The 17,440-nt window shown below is 48.7% G+C and overlaps 1 protein-coding gene across 1 annotated transcript; it reads left to right on the forward strand.

Moving 5' to 3' along the window:
• The first annotated feature begins 883 nt into the window (after positions 1–883).
• Positions 884–3,311, forward strand: SOX2 (SRY-box transcription factor 2). Its single transcript, XM_074298280.1, has one exon. It carries the CDS (start codon positions 1,014–1,016, stop codon positions 2,061–2,063), a length of 1,050 nt encoding a protein of 349 aa, XP_074154381.1. The 5' UTR covers positions 884–1,013; the 3' UTR covers positions 2,064–3,311.
• Positions 3,312–17,440: the final 14,129 nt, after the last annotated feature.

Consider the following 17,440-nt stretch of genomic DNA (forward strand, 5'->3'; position numbering starts at 1 on the left):
TCAACCAGAGGAGAAAGAACAAGAATGGGTACGCCAAATCTCTATGACCCTTTTGTGAAATACTGATGGGAGACTTGCATTAAGTGTCCCCCCCACTCCCATCTCTTAACTCCTCAATCTCCTTCACCCTCAACTCCCCAAAATCAATACCAAGTTTGAAGGGGGAAAAGCCCAAGGCAGCCACAATACTGTTTACCCTCTTCCTCCGAAAAGGCGTGTGGTGTGACCTGTTGCAGCGAGAGGGATACAAAGGTTTCTTAGTGGCTGGCTGGCTGGCGGTGGGATCCGCCTCCCCCTCCCCCAGGGCCGCGGAAGGTTCCGCGGCGCGGCAAGCCCCGCCCCCTTTCATGCAAAACCAGCCGGAGAGGCTTGTCCTGTGTGGAGGAGCCCGAGCTCTCTGATTGGTCCGGGGAAACCCATTTATTCCCTGACAGCCCCCATCACATGGATGGTTGTCTATTAACTTGTTCAAAAAAGTCTCAGGAGTTGTCAAGGCGGAGAAGAGAGTGTTTGCAAAAGGGGGGAAAGTAGTTTGCTGCCTCTTTAAGACTCCGAGGAGAGAGAACAAGCAAGAAGAGAAGGAGAGCGAGAAAGGGGGAGAGAGAGAGAGAAGTTTTGAGCCCCGGGCTCAAAGGAGCGTTTCACCCAAATAATAATAACAATAATAACAGCAGCGGCGGCGGCGGCGGCAGCGGCGGCGGCAGCGGCGGCGGCGGCGGCAGCGGCAGCGGCGGCGGCGGCGGCGGTAGCGGCGGCTGCGGCAGCAGCAGCCAGTGGAGTTTTTTTCTTCCTGATCCTGCTTCCAGTTCGTCTTCTTGGCTCTGCGTCTTTAATCGCTCCTCGTCTTATTTTGTTGGAGGCGCGCACTCCCGACCCCCCCACCCTTCTCCTCCCCTCCTCCCCTCCCCCCGCCCTCGGGCCCCCCGAAAAGTCTCGCCGGCCCGTCCGGGACGCCCGAGGCCGGCCCGGGGAGGTCGGGGGCCCTCGGAGCGCGCGATCGAGGGAGCGGCGCGATGTACAACATGCTGGAGACCGATCTCAAGCCTCCCGGCCCGCAGCAAACTTCGGGGGGCGGTGGCGGCGGCGGCGGAGGCGGCGGCGGCGGCGGCGGTCCCAACTCCACGTCGGCGGGCGGCACGAACCAGAAGAACAGCCCGGACCGCGTCAAGCGGCCCATGAACGCTTTTATGGTGTGGTCCCGCGGGCAGCGGCGCAAGATGGCCCAGGAGAACCCCAAGATGCACAACTCGGAGATCAGTAAGCGGCTGGGCGCCGAGTGGAAGCTGCTGTCGGAGGCCGAGAAGCGGCCCTTCATCGACGAGGCCAAGCGGCTGCGCGCCCTGCACATGAAGGAGCACCCGGACTACAAGTACCGGCCGCGCCGGAAAACCAAGACGCTGCTCAAGAAGGACAAATACACGTTGCCCGGCGGCCTGCTGGCTCCCGGCGGCAACAGCATGGGCGGCGGCGTCGGCGTCGGGGCCGGCGGCCTGGGCGGCGGCGTGAACCAGCGCATGGACAGCTACGCGCACATGAACGGCTGGAGCAACGGCGGCTACGGCATGATGCAGGAGCAGCTGGGCTACCCGCAGCACCCGGGGCTCAACGCGCACAACGCGGCGGCGGCGGCTGCGGCCGCGGCCGCGGCGGCCCAGATGCAGCCCATGCACCGCTACGACGTGAGCGCCCTGCAGTACAACTCCATGACGAGCTCGCAGACTTACATGAACGGCTCGCCCACCTACAGCAGCATGGCGTACTCGCAGCAGGCCGCCCCCGGCGGCGGAGCCGGCGGAGGCGGCGGCGGCGCCATGGCCCTGGGCTCCATGGGCTCCGTGGTCAAGTCGGAGGCCAGCTCCAGCCCCCCCGTGGTCACCTCGTCGTCGCACTCCAGGGCGCCCTGCCAGGCCGGGGACCTGCGGGACATGATCAGCATGTACCTGCCCGGCGCCGAGGTGCCCGAGCCCGCGGCGCCCAGCAGACTTCACATGTCCCAGCACTATCAGGGCGCGCCGGTGCCGGGCACGGCCATCAACGGCACGCTGCCCCTGTCGCACATGTGAGCCCCGGAGCCCCACGGGGCAGGAACAATTTTTTTTTTTTTTAAGGAAAAGGAAAAAAAAGACAAAGAGACTTGTATGGCATAGAGAAAGGGGCCCACCGCACCACGGGATGGGAGGGGGGGGAATTCCCCACCATCTACAGCAATGACAACTGCAAAGAAGAACTTAAGACACACAATCAGACACACACACATACACACACACACACACACACACACACACACACACACCACACACGACAGAACAACAATCACCGCAACATCGAGAAGAAAACTTTTATTGAGAGATTCCGGACTTCTTTTTGGGGGGGACTATTTTTGTACAGAGAACTTGGGGGAGGGGGAGACAAAAAGGGGGCTTGTGTAAATCTCTGAAGGGAAGAAAATTACACAAAACTTTTTAAAAAGTTCTAGCGTGGACGGTAGGAGCTTTGCAGAAAGTTTGCAAAAGTCTTTACCCATAATATTTAGAGCTAGTCTCCAAGTGACGACGAAAAAAATGTTTTAATATTTGCAAGCAACTTTTGTACAGTATTTATCGAGATAAACATGGCAATCAAAATGTCCATTGTTTCTAATCTGAAAATTTGCCAATATTTTTCAAAAAGAATCTTCTTGCAGAATTTCCGATCACTGCAACTGGGATTTGGGGCAGTTGCAAACGAGAGGGGAGGGAATTAATTTCAATTTGGACATTTTAATTGTTTAGAAATCGTACAAAAGGAGAAAAAAAATGGTGAGGATACTTGCAAAAAAAAATCACTTCCGTGGTTTTTTATGAAAGGGCAAACATCTAGGTTGTACTTTTTTTTTTTTTTCTTTTTAATTGTTAAGAGAAAAAAAAGCAAAAGCTGGCCCCTCCATACAGGCTGCCACGGCTGGTAATTTATAATAGCATTTATTTCCACCAAACTTTTCATTCTGTTTCAATTTGAACACAAATTAAAAAAAAAAAAAAAAAACGGCGAGAGCGACCTGAAATTACTGTGTTTGAGATATTTTCTTATGGTTTGTAATATTTCTGTAAATTTATTGTGATATTTACGGTTTTTTTTTTTCCTCCCTCATTTTTGGTAGTTGTATTTTAAAAACTCGGCTGACCCTGTGTTTCTTTCAACCAGTCTGCCGAGGGTCCATGTACATATATTTGAACTAATCCCGTCCTTATAACAGGTACATTTTCAACTTAAGTTTTTATTCCATTATGCACAGTTTGAGATAATAAATTTTTGAAATATGGACACTGAAATTCCATTTGCGTCTTGGATTTCTTTGGAGAAGACAATGGCGTTGTTTGGAAGTGCCTGGGGGAACTAAAATGCCAGGCTGCTAGAATGGCCTTAGCAAAAAAAAAAAAAAAAAAAAAATACAAAATAGGTTCGAGGTGTCCACTGCCTGGTCTGCAAATGCCAAACAGCCGGTAAATTAGGGAATTCGGAGCTTAGCTAATTGAACAGGGACTCTGGATCACCTTTCAGGGTGTCGATTTTTAGGTAAAGCAGGATCTTTGTAAAACCAGGTCTCCATCTTTAAGCTCAGGATGGGTGATGGGAGGTGGGGGGGGGGGGAGGACAAGAGAGCTTCTACTGATTTAGAACACTTGTTGCAAAAAACGAGCAGACCGACGGGCTTCCTCTGCCTTTCTGTCTCACCAGTAGCCTCACACTGTGGGTATGTGTGTAGGATCTGAGGCAGCCTGGAAGGGAACATTGTCTATTCCGGAAAACCGGCCGGAGGTGATGGGCCCAAAGGCAGAAGCTGGGCGGGCTGTGTGGGGTTGTGTTTGTTTTGTTTGAGCCTAGTTCACGGTGCACTGGTCTTTGGGAAGTTGAAGTATATTTAGAGGGACAAATGGTGTCTCTCTGTGTCAGAATAATTGCAAACTGGACGTTGAAAGTGCTGATGTGTGTTGGGGGGGGGGGAGGGAGGGTGTCTCTGGCCCTGCTATTGTCTGAGGGAAACAAGTGGTTTGTTTCTTTTGTTAGGAATTCCATAAACTTTCTCCTCTTTCCCCTCCTAGAGAGGAGAGACCCGAGAGGACCAGTTGTAAACCGTGCCGCTTATCACAGCTGGGCTTTTTATTTCTTTTTCTTTCTATCTCCCTCCCTATCTTTATCCGGATTCTACTTTAAATTGCCAGCGCGGGTCGGAGACCCAATTCGGATAGTGTCTCCAGCCAAGGAGTATCCAGGCATCCACCCTATGAAGGAAGAAACCGGCCGGCTCCGAGGTAGATCATTTGCTTTGTCGAGTCTGTGTAAGTAATCACGTTTGGCATTGCAATAGTTGGTGCCCCGGTGCCGGTGTCAATCCTTTGCTGTGCCTCGGAGCTAGCAGAGTGTGGTCCTAGGCCCCGTGGCGAAGCGAGCCAAAGGAAAAGGGCCCTGGGCCCTGAAATTAACGAGAAGCAGGCGCAGACGAGCCTCTTGGGGCTTTGGGGGGAGTGAGAGGCCAGATGGGACTTCCCAACCACGTGTGCCCTAAACTTAGCAAAATTAAGGTCACTGAGGAAAACCGTGCGGGACGTAGAGTACCTTTCCCCGGCCCGTTTTTGCTACTTAATTATTTAAGTGGCTTCCTTAACAACTTCTGAAAACAGCTCCCAGCGTGCTACCGGGGAGCCCGAGTTGGGAAACTTTCAGGCGTCTCCGATTGAGTTCCAAAATGTGGACCAAGAGTGAGATTTTTGAGCGTTTTGTACCTTTTTAGTTTGCATAGCAGATTTGTCTCCGACAGCCAAGGCTCTCAATGCCTCCTATCTAGCAGAGGGAGAATGCTCTTTGCCTGTGGCTGGTGTAAATGCATTTTGTGAGGTGCCCGATTTATTTTTTTTTTCCCCTCTTTGGTGGCCCCAACTGGAAAGTTAAAAGCTAGCAGCAAGGCCCTGGGTTTGAGTTTTCCTTCGCCCCGTGGATATATTTTGGGGTTCGAATGGGCACTCGTTTGTGAGTTTCTTCGACTTTCAGGACAATGCTGTACTAGGGCAAACAGATTATTATTCCAGTTCCCTTACCCTGGGTGAAGCATTTTTTTTTTTCCTAATTAATGCAGAGACTCTGAAAGAATTTCTCGGAGCTGCCCGGCTTTTGTAATGCATATAGGATTATTCACGTGGTGATGAGCACGTTAGCCTGCCCTAGCTGGCACATATGAATAAAAGAAAACTTTGAATAAAGATCCAAACGATCTTGCCATCCATCAAGGAAAAAAGATGCAAGAGATTTGAGCCCGGAGTTGGCTATATATATATGTAAAAGGGATACTTTAAAAATGCATTAATATATATATCTATAATCCCAAAACATATATGTTTGGATGTATATATACTGTAGTTCACTTAAAAAAAAAAAACAACCCACTTAAACAGGAGACACTCAACTCTAAGCTGCTTATTACCGCCTGCGACTTTTTGTTGACGAATTACCGGGGTTCAGCTATTTTGAAAGAAAAAAAGAGATCGGGGTGGGGAGGAACAGAAAAGAATTTTGCAAAGTTGGGCCAGATGAAGGGATACCTCTTGTCTGCCAAAAACATCAATAAATGCACCGATCCCCTCCCCAAAGGCGTGTTCTTGAACCGAGAGAAGCTAAAAACCTTTTGTATAGCAATTCAAATTCTCTCAAAAAAAAAAAAAAATTCCCCAACCCCCCCCTCCAAAAAAAAAAGTCAGGAACGGATGGCAATTTTCAGTTCCTCGGGATAAGCGGTGTGATATAACAATTTTATTACTTGGGAATATTATTTGTTTAACAGAAATCTGATTTTTTTTTCCCTCTACAAGGTAAAAGGAGGTTAGGGAAACTTAATTGCATTGGCTACTGCCTTCGATTTAAAAATCAACAGGATTTGCTTAACCGAAAGAAGGGTTGAAAGGGGGAATCTGGTCTGGGATTCTCAGTTTGGGGACGAGGAACTGGATTTTTATGATGTCGCTAACCTTACCCGGGAGCTTCTCCGAACCTAAGACAACACCATCCTCTCCCCAGTGAACATTTCTTTTTTTCCTCGCCCCCAAGCGTCCTTTAAAGACGGAGTGTTCAAATATTTTGTTGAACTGGAGAGGTAGATTAGCAGGGTTTCTTGCCAAGGCTGGGAAGCTGGTGTTACAGGCGGTCCCTGGGGGACGCGGCTCACATTAACTGCGAAATGCGTATTTGACAAGGGCTCATTCGGAGGTATTATTACTTCGAACTGGTCCCTACTGGACTTTCCGAGGGGTCAGAGAGCAGCGCTGCAATTAATTATTTAGCCTGCTCTTAGATTTGCTTGTAATCGTTGAACTTATTTCGAGAACTGACACATGCTTCCAGGCGGGGATCTCTAGAGGCTCTCGTTTTCTAGGCAGCCGTGCCACCCCAGGCCCTGACAATCCAGGGCTAAGCTAGCCTCCCCCTTCTCCTCACCCCCTTACCCCCAATCTAGCCCGTTCCTGAGCTAGGACACAGTGCTGTCTTCCTCTTGTCCGTCCAAGTCTTACCCCAGTGTTGAGAGAATTTCTCGGGGAGAATCAGGAAGCCTCCTAAATTTCGAGAGGGACAGGGGAGAAACGCGGGCCACCACCCTGGCCAGGGAAGCGAGGCTTGGAGGACCCTAGAGCTCCTGCAGGTGTGGGGAAAAGGGACGATTTCCAAGACTACTGGCTAGTTGCCGAAAACGCGTGATAAGATAGACCTGTTTCCTTCTGCTCACTTATTTCCAAACTAGGGTCTGGCCGCTCTTTAGGGTGTTCTGAAAAACGAGGAGAGTGAGATTAGGTGACCATAATATATGTTGAATGAATAAGAGATAAGCTGGGGGGGGGGGAGGGAACCGTAATTACAAACCCAATTCATTCAGCTTTTCAAGACTTTTGTTATGAGAGCGCCATTGACGGCTTTCGAGCTGCCAGTTTTCTTACATTAAGGAGGAAAGCTCAGCGCCTCAGGGGGACCAGCCGCGAGAACCGCTTAACTGCATAGTGATGGGGTCCTCATTTGGAGCCTTTACAAGGGGGAAATTAAACAGACCCTTTGTACGCTCCCGGGTTTACTTTTCAATTGCTGACAGTTTATAGCTAACTGCACGGAGATGAGGGTTTGATTGGGTAGAGATGGCTTGCTAGTTAATGCCACAGCTATTTTATTTTTTTTCCTGTTCCACTTATTTGTTTATTCATTTATTTATTTATCTCACTATCTAATGTAATTTAAGAAGCAGCCATCCTCCCTTCCCACTCCCCATCCCACAACATCATTTCTCCAGCTCTCTTCCTCCTGGAATTTCAAGAGGTAGCCAGCTACATTTTGCTTTTAAAGAACAGGTACATTCTGTGAGCATCTATAACAGAGAAGTGAGCTCCCCTCCCCCCTCTCCTTCCCATTTCCCTTTCATCCCTAGGTGTCCCAAGTTTAAAAAAAAAATCCTTTGCCTCTCACCTTTGAGTCTTCCTGCATTTCTTTAAAATGAAATTAAAATGAGGGCCTTCAGAGTTCCCTTTAGGCTGCTAGGATTTGTCGGGTTGGGTATACATGGTTGGGAAGGGAAGAAGGAGTAGGGAGTCTTGCATCCTGTCCTCCCCCCTTCTATAGGGTTGGAAGTTCAATGATGATTAGGCCTGTTTGAGCTAGATTGAATAGAATACTGCTTGTGTGAGTTCCCAACCCTTGCTACACTGCCTATTCTTTACCTTTGCTTGGGTAGGGTTTCCCTGGCTTAAGCTGTTGGAGGTGAAAGAAGCCCAAAGAGGTGCTTCTTAAAGGTAATGGCAAAGTGAATTGGAGTGGGAGATGGAAAGGTTTCTCTCATGCTTGATTGCCTGCCTTCCTGGAGAAGCTGGGAAATGCTTGCTGCTGATCTGGCGTTTCCATGGGTTTCAGGATAGAAAACTTTTATAACTTTTTGAAGGCATCAGACAAGACCAGGAAAGAAACTCTTCCTTCCTCCCCATCCCAAGTCTCATTTCTAATCCCTGTCTCTCCCACGTCCATCAAATTGTTTTAGTTTTCAATTGGCTGAGATCATTTATTCCTAAAATAGTACATTCAAGACATGATGGAGGTATTTGTTTGTTTTTAACTACTCAAGGTTTTCTCCCTTTGATATGAAGCAAGGGAAAGAAAGGGGTAGAGGTAAAGCTGAGTTTTTAAGTAGGGTAAGGAACCAACTTCTCTTCTTGATCTGTGGGATTCTTGTTATCTTTAATATTCTGAATTCTTGGTCTTTAGGTTCTTTTCAAATTCAATAAAATATAAGGCCCTTTCCCTTGAGAGGGGCACAAAGACATTAGATACTTGGATTTTGAAGGGTTGTTTCAACACCAAAATCTCTTGGATTTTCAGATGTTACTTAATCTGATGATATTATTGATCTACACCATGACTGCCCTGCTTATAGAGTATTGGGGTGGATATCGATGCTTAGCAGCTCTGAGGCAGGCAAACTTGCTGTTAGGCTGCAGGCCTGCCCCTCTGGGCCTCAGCCTACATAGTACCAAACTCCTGCCCTCTCACCTACCTACACTTACAGGAAGAGGGAAAGCCATTCCCAGGAGGTGTGTTTTGGAGTCCGATTCATTGCTTTGCTCTTCATAGGGCTACTTGTCCCAGATGATTGGCCCTGACAGCTAATTAAGGGGGTTTCCCATGATTTTCCAAGTTCATTCCCTCTCACCCCCATAGGTCTTGGGAGTGGGGGACAACCGTGCTAGCCCTTAAAACTGTTGCCCTAAGACAAATGTTATTTTTAACATTCCCTCTTGAGATAGCAGCCCCAGGATCTGGGAAAGGAGAAGGAATTATTGTCTGAGAGGCCCCCAATTAGGTCTAGGCTCCCTAGGATGAAGGTCTTTTTGGTCATAGCCTAAAAATATCTTCCCAACACCCCAGTTTTCCCCAGGGCCTCCTTCCTTGGGCTATCCCCTCTTGCTAGCTTTCTGATTCCCCCAGTTTGTAGAGGGTGGTGTGTTAAGGAGAGCAGCAGCAGGAGAAAGAGAAAACTTGAATTGGGGTACACACAGTAATCATTTCCTGCATGTGTTTCTCTTAAGGCTGTTAGGGAAAATCTTTTCCTTAACCAAACACCAAGTATTGTGGGCTTTGGAATCATGACCAAGGAGAATAAGGGTCTTAAAACTCAAATCCTTACTGGCCCTCCCCCATGAGTAGCGTTGGAGAGAAGAGAGGCTACTGTCTCCTCCTCCTCCTGGGGTTCAGTGGAGAAGGGAGGCTCCAGGGAGATTTTCCTCTTCCAATCTCATCTCCCCAAGACCGAAAGCCTAACCAGGTGGCCCCCGACATGAGGCTGTTAGCTCAGGTGCTCAGGGCACCTTGCTACCACCTGCCTACTCTTTCTCCTCCTCGTCCCCCTTCTCCCCTCCCCCCACATCGTGGAGGCCCGGAGCAGGGACTGGCCCGGCTAGGCCATCTCTCCCCCTCCCTGGAGCCTCTGCTCTCTGCCCCACGGCTATTCCCAGCCCCGGGGGCTCTCCTCCTGTGGGCATTCAGCAAACTTGTCCTCCTTGGGCTAGGATGCCGGGGAGGGGAGAAGGAGGTAGGGGAGGAGCCGCCCCCACCCGCCCGGGACGGAGAAATAATGAACGCATTAAAAGGAGCCTGGGCGAATTCGGGCAGAAGGCCCTTATCGCGGGCCGCCAGGCCCCGCACTGCCCCGGCTTCCTCCCCCCCCTCCGGCCCGTGACGTCACTAGCGCGGCCTGACGGCGGCCAGCAAGTTATGGAATTCTTAATTTTAGCGAACAGCACAACAACGAAATCGCCCCGGCTGCCTGGGAAAGCGCCCTCCGCTTGGGTCGCTCTCCGGCGGAGAAGCTCGGGGACCCGGGCAGCCACAAGCCCCGAAAGCGGGGCGGCCGCGCACTCAGTCCCACTCACCGGTCCCCCGCGAGGCCCCTCTCCGAGCTGCCCCGATCTCCGGCGTCCCGGGCGCATTTGTATTTGTTGTGGCTTCTGTTTGGGTGGCTTTATGTTTTTGTTTACGTCTGCTTTGTTTGGAGACGCCCAACAAATGGGGGGGGGAATTCTTTAAGAACAGAAAAACACTTGTGTCTGCTGTGGGTTTTGGGGAGGTGGCAGTAAGAACTGGTTCTCCTCCGATGGAGTTTTCTAAGTGTAAAGGCTTAGATCGCCATGGTTCCGCCTTCTGTTGAATTTGAGAGCAGGATCTCTTTGCACTGTCCTCAAACCCACTTTATCCCCCCTCCCCATTTCTGTCCCATTTTTTTCTTTTTAGAATTGTCTTTTTCTGAAAGCTAAATGAATGTTAGAGAAGGAATGAAAACAATATGATTGAAAGGAAAGCTATTTAATTAAACCCCAGAATCCGTGCAGGTTGGCTGGCAATTGAAATATTTTTGGCAAAAAAAATAGGGGGAGAGGGTTAGGGCAATGTTAGGGGAAGATGAAATGAACCTTACTTACCATCTTCCCTCACCCCTTTTAGTTTTCTTTATCAAGAAATTAGTTTTAATGTGTTTTGAATTCAGAGTATGCTGAGAAGGCTCTTGAAATCTCTGCCCTGTACTTGGAGAACTTAGAGATGAGCAGAATTGGTAATGATGCGGTGTGAACGTGGGTGCAAGTGCTTCATTCTGCATGCAGTTTCAGTTGCCAGGGGTTCACACGCAGGTCGGTTGGAGTATCACAGTGAAAGGCCCAAAGCTGGGCTTATTATGTAAAACTTCTGCTTTATTGAGACTCCAAAATCCCAGGGCAAGTTTTTCCCTTCCCTTCTCTAGCTTCCCCCTTTCTCCTCCTCCTCCTTCTCCCCCTCTGAGGGGAAAAAAAAAAAAAAAAGGCAGCATCCTTAAGAGACCAGTTTCCCTGTTGGGATTTTGTTTACCTTAACTCCATTTGAGCTGGGTGCACTGGCTCATCGACTATTTTTTCTTCCCCAAGCACTACAACCACTTTTCAGTGTTAAAGGGACACCCAGACATACTGGAATCCAAGATGGCAAAAATCACCCTGGAGCATATGGGGCCTGCCATAATTGTGAGGGAAATTGTTTTAAATGTTTCTATAACACTTCAGCCGAAGAGCTATCCCTCCTCCTTCCCATTAGCAAGCTGGTTCCCTAGCAGGATTCTTTCTAGCTGGAATTATGAATGCCCTTCAAGCCTCAGCTGACAACGGAATAAATCAGGTGCTTTTCCCCCCTTGTACCCTTCCAGAACCCACCTTCAGCTTGGCCCCTCCAACTATGTGGCTGCCTTCGGCTCTTGGATGTTACCACAAGAGTCCTCCATGTGAAGGACTGGTACCCCCTTTTCTAGGAGTACAAGTGGCAAGAGACTGAAGAGGAAGGATTCTAAGGTTAGAGAGATGAGCTCCAAAACGAGTTGCAAATATCAAGTATTGTAAGATTTTTTTTTCTGTCACTGACTAGCTATACTCATTTGTGTGTGTGTGTGTGTGTGTGTGTGTGTGTGTGTGTGTGTGTGTGTGTGTGTTGGTGTGAAAAGCAGGAAGAAATGTAATGAATTGAGCGCTGTCAGAGACGTCTTCTATTTGAACAATCTGCAATGTGAATGGCAGGAACTCGCTGATCCAGTGCAGGTGCAGTAGAAATGGGGAAGGGGAGGGGGGGGGGAACGCTCTCTCTGTTCAGTCAGAAAAGCCCCATTCTCTACAATAGACCACACACTGCCAGCCAGCGTGGCAGCGACTCACATTCGCAGCCTTGCTTCCCCCCTCCATCGTTCAGAGTTCACAAAGTGGTCATAGAACCCTCTCTCGTTAGGGTCTTTAATGAGCCTTTGGGAGCTGCCGGGGCCAACCTCAAAATGTGTTGAGCTTTACTTGGGGCAGCGCGGATGGGACCAGCCGCTTGTAATCCCGGCTGTAGGACATATATGTATGTGTGTGTAGCTATACATATGAATAGGGGAGGAGGCTAGGGGGAGACGTGTTAAGTTGGTCTAAAGTTGGTGTTGGCATTTTTCCTCCCCTCCCCACCCCCCCCCACCCGTCCCCAGAGACACAACCCCCTTGAACCAGCCAAAGCTGCAAATCAGAAACTATAAATAATAACAGCAATGACCTAGAAGTTGCATAGGCTTTTTTTTTTTTTTTTTCATTCTGTGAGGGTGAGCCTCAAAATCCCACTGAAGATTCTGAGGCAGTTATCCGCAAATAAAAACAGTGGATCCCATGTTTCTATGGGGCAGTGCAGTTTGCAAAGCTGAGGCCCACGGAAGCCCATGGATTCCTGAAAGTCAGAAACTGCCAATAATAGTAATAACGGCCTTTCCATTGCATTTTCAAGTTTGCAAAGCGATCCATGAGTTTCACAATCTCTTGCAAGTGACATGTCAGAAAGAAATATTGAAAAGCTTGATACCGCTGCAGCCACTGGTTATTTGTAAAGCTTTCTAAAAACACTGTCTGTTCGACCCTCACAACAGATCTGTGGGGGTAAATCCTCTAGTACCGGGATGCTCAGGGTTGATTTGTTATTTGTTGTCTAGGGATTTTATTTGGGGGAGAGAGAGGCTTGGCTAGTTTGCTATTCCTTTTCGAGTCTGAGGATTGCTGTTAGATTTTATTCCTCCTGATGGCTGGGTTAATCCGGCCCACGGACAAACATTAATCTTGTAGAGTGGAATCTTCTCACCTTAGGAATTAGTTATTACTGGGGGGGGGGTATCAGCCGTTTTTTAAGCCCCTGGGCCGGTGGCTGGTGGAGCAGGAAGGACGCCAAGTTTGCTAACCCTTGCCAGCTCCCCCCTGGGCGGCTGCGTGGGCTGGGGCCTCCTTGGGAAGAAAGCCGCATTTTCCAATTGGGAGCTTCGAAGGGCCCGCCGCCGTTCCACTTGATTACTCGAATTTTTAACTCCGGATTATTCCACGGAGAAGGGAAACTCCTTCCTACTCCTGGCTGGAAGGTTCTGCTTGACTTCTCCCTCCTTCTTTCCTGTCTTCCTATTCCCCACCCTAGTGCCCCGATTGCCCTCCGAAGGGCAGGAAAGGGAGGAGGAGGAAAGTGGGGCTGGGTCCTGGAGCGGCTGCCCCCTCCCCCCGGAGCCCCGAGGCTGCCACAGCCTCACTTTGACCGCCTGGGTTTCCCCCTTGTTGCTGCAGTGAGCAGTAGATTATCTCCCCCCTCCTCCCCCCCCCCCCCCGCCTGAATTTGCTGATGCATCGCGCCGAGGAAAATGGCTATGTGTTTGCTTATGAAAACTCATGTAACCGTACAAGTTTTTCTACCCAGTAACAAATAGCATCAACTTCGGAGACCCCTGAGCGAAACCATTATTTGTCTGAATACCGTTAAACTGGGGGAGGGGGGCAGACTTTGACAGGCTGGGTGATTACTGGTCGGGTGAGCCCGGGGTGATTTGTCAGCTGCTCTCAGCTGAAGCCCCCACCTCATCCCAAGCAGGGGACCTCTCCCATTGGGGGGCTGGGAGCCAAGTTAGGATTCTGTAGAATAGGAAAGAGGGAAAGGGGAGAGAGGAGTGACAAAGGACCCCATTCAGTGGCAGTTTATTTTTGTTGTTGTTTTTTATTTTTTAATTCCAATCTTGGTAGAGTGAAGTTTTCGTAGAATCTGGGCTCTTGCTCGAGCTGGGCCCTTGGCGTGGCTCGAAATCATTTGAGCGGAGGCTCCAGATTTCTTTCCAGCTGGAGTTGGGAGGGGACCCACCCCGGTCCCCCACCCCGGTCCCCCTCTACTTGGAGGCTTAGCGGGGAGCTAGTCCGCCTCCTGCTTGCCCAGGATGGGGCGGGGTAGGGGGTCTGAGCCACACTTCGCCTAGTTTCGCAAACGCTCCCCTCGCCTCCCGGCTCTCGGACCCCCTTCGGTCTGACCACTGCTTTTTCCTGCTCCTCCTCCTCCTCTTCCCTCCAGCCCTGTCCCACTGCTACCTGATAGCCTCGCCTCTGCATCTTCCCCCTGTACACACCCATCATTAATCCTTCTTAGCAAAACCCTCAGTCGGTACTCATGGGGCAGCTCCAACCTATTTAGATTGCCTTGGTTGGTTGCACAAATTTAAGTGGGCAAAGAGTTATAAACCTAATAACCGAGAGAGAGGGGAAAATGAGAATGAATATGATTTGATTAGAGAAGATGAGAAATATACTAGGATGCAGCCTCCATCATCCCCGGCGTCAGACTTCAAGCTTGGGAAACGCTCGCACACATCCACTTGCACAGCCAGATCCCGGGCTAAGAGAGGCAGGAGTGGGGCGCTTTCCCTTCCTAGACGGCTGCCGGGCCATCCCAGGGAAGAACCGATGGGGATTAGGTAGAGGAACCAGGAGAGGACGAAGAAACGCTCTTCGGAGCTTGGGATTCTTTGAGAAGCTCGCGTATCGGAGCGGGTAGTGGGCCCCCAGCTTCTTCCGAGCTCCTTTTCCCGGCTTTCTTCCAGAACCCAGGGCCTCGTCCTTTCTGGCCGAGTACCGGAACCACTGGGGCTGCCCTCTCTCTCTTGCTCTCTGCAGCTCCCCCGGTCCCCCGTTCTACTTTTTTTTTTTTTTTTTTTAAACGCTCGCATATTGTTTGATTACTAATTCGAGTTAATATGATCTTTATGGCAACATAACAGTGGGTAATTGGCCCTTTTTTCCGCGCAACAATGTAAATCACAATCGCTTTATTATTTAATAACGTCAAACGCTTCGTTGGATTGGCCCCGACCGAGAAGACCTTTTCTTTCTCGGCAGTGTTGTGGGGGAAGAACAATGCCGGTCTAATTGTGGGGATTTCATAAGCTGGCTCCCGTAAGTGAGCAGCTCCAAGATGGACCTTCCAGCAGATGTGGGCCCCCTCCCCTGCACATACAGTCCCCAACATTCACACCAGTATAGTCACAGACACACACACACACACACACACACACACACACACACACAGCCACGTAGACACGCAGGCACTCACAGAATTCCTAAAAAAATAATAGGGCACGCAAAGCACGCTGCACTCTCCCACAGTCACAGACATGGAAAAACACACTCGCTCACAGACATTGGCAGTAACTCTGGCACACCCATACATACAGATGAAGACATTCACACAGACAATAATGTCCATGTATACTACCCCTCCCTCCATATATATATATATATATATAGCTGAGATACTTCATTAGCGGGTAGTTTATTTTCCTTTCTTTTTTCCCTTCCTTCCTCTGTTTTTTTTTAATTAGTCTCCTTTTCTTCCTTTTTTTCCTGTCTTCCTTTCCTTTTCCTTTATTCCTTTCCTCCTTTTTTTCTTTCTTTTTCTTCTATTTCTTCTTTTTCCTTCCTTCTACTTTTTTCTCTTTACTTCCATTTCTTCTTTCTCCTTTTCTTTCTCTCTCCTTCTCAGATCCTAGCAACAGCCTAGATCTTCCAGAAACAAACCCCGATTTGCTCAACAGGGCTCACCGATTTTTAAGTCCTTCAGTTTATGAAGCTGCAGAACCCAACTAGATTTGCTAGAATCACTCAGCACACCTTAACTTTTCCTTTATTTTTATCACCCTGTTACAGAACATCAAGAAGTAAGTCTAGCAGATGCTTCTCTGCTTTTCCTTTTCTTCCTTGTTCTTTTTTTTTCCCTCCTTTTAACATTTTAAGTGATTTCTCTCTCCCCTTTCCCCCCCTCCAGCTCCAGGTTTAAGAATATGTGCATGCCTGCCTATCCCGGGCTGCCCCTCTGAGGGGGATGCCTGAGTTTTGCAAGTTTTACAAGTGGCTTTCTTTTGCAAATGGATGAGGTGGGAAGGGGGGAGCAGACCAAGCCAGCCCTGAGACCCCTGCAGACATAGAAGCCTGGAGGTAGAGAGGGACTCCCCTCTGAGTCCATAGTCAGGTGACTAGAGGAAGACTGGAACAGGATGGTAAAATCTGTCCTCAAATCACCAATGCTAACGACTCCATCTCTCTGGATTGCCCACCTTCAAGGGCCATAGGGTCTTATGACTCCTCAAATCCTTTCCAAATAGGGCTGATTATCATTTAGTATTCATGTCAAACTGATACCTACTACAATGCTTTAGGAGCTTGGAGGTGGGTTTTTGCTGTTGTTTTCTCTGCTTCTCTACTTCTTTCCATTATACTCAAGTGGCCCAGCCAAAAGGCCCGAACTTGGGTTTGGCTCTACTTTTCTCTCTCCACTCCATTTCTAAGATGAACATAGAGGTATGAACATAATGACCCTGTCACTACTGACCCCCCTCCTCCAGTGTCATCACTTATCACTGAGGTAGATGCAGCCACTGGGTGGATTTTAAAAACACATAATCCCTTCTTTCCCATCATTTTGTTATGTGTATCAATTCTGAAAACAGAATTTTTAACTTTCACCTCTTGTAAGCCTCCTATATATCCATATATCCCATTTTCTTTATAGGAGAAGAGTAGGGAAGAGGAAATAGGGGAGCCCCTTCCCCTAAAAGTATTATTCCAGGGAAAGGATTTATTTAGAAAACTTTCATCCCCAAGAGTTGAGGACAGTGTTATTCTTCCCGCCTGCTCTTGTTGGCTTTCCCTGGAGCCTTAGACAATGCTCGCTTTGACTGGCTCCAGCTTCCCAGCGCGCCCTCCCTCTGCGGGAGCTGAAGGGGCCTGGACTGAATTCTAACGCAGGAAGGGGAGGGTGTGTGGGGGAAACTAGAAGAAATGACACTCAAGGGCCCAAGAATTGTCTTCCCTTTCCTCTCACTTTACCCCCCTTCCTGCGTTTTCAGTCTTTAGGTGGGAGTGAGGACTCTGGCTGTTGCTTTTGCTAACTCCCAAGCTTCATGGTCCAGAGAGGATTTTTCATCGCAAAACAAAATAGATATATTTTTTAAAACGGCTCCAAGATGAAAATATCCATACCCTGCATGGGAACCTATTTTCTTACAGATAGATAGATAGATAGATAGATAGATAGATAGATAGATAGATAGATAGATTTCATTTTGTTCCTCTTGTTGATTTATCAGGAATTTGAAATTATCTTCCATGCTATCAGCCTGAAACCTAGAACTGAAAGAAGTCACACAATGACCCAACAGACAAGATGTGCTTTGATTAAGAAACGTTTATGTCCCAGTTAAAACATCCATGTTTCTCCTAGCCTACATAATACTTTTTTTTTTTCTAAAGTTGGGTTCCCTTGATTTGAGATCAGGAAGGAATCAGAGGGCTCACCTATCCCTGTCCTCTTCTTTTATAGAGGAAACAGCGATCCATTTGCCTCCCTTCTTTGTAGCTCTGTCACTGAATTTCCAGGGAAAGAAAACATCCAAGTAGGATTACTTTTATAACTCTTTCCAATTCGAAGTCCCTTTTCTCTTATTCTACTAAAGAGAAAGACCTCCAGACCTGACTGCTCTCTGAGCCCTCATAAAGAGAGAATATTTAAAATTACATTCAGAACCTTGCTTACAAGTCTTTGGAGTGTAGTGGGA

The sequence above is a fragment of the Sminthopsis crassicaudata genome, chromosome 3, assembly GCF_048593235.1.
Source record: "Sminthopsis crassicaudata isolate SCR6 chromosome 3, ASM4859323v1, whole genome shotgun sequence".
NCBI classification, from domain to species: Eukaryota; Metazoa; Chordata; class Mammalia; order Dasyuromorphia; family Dasyuridae; genus Sminthopsis; species Sminthopsis crassicaudata.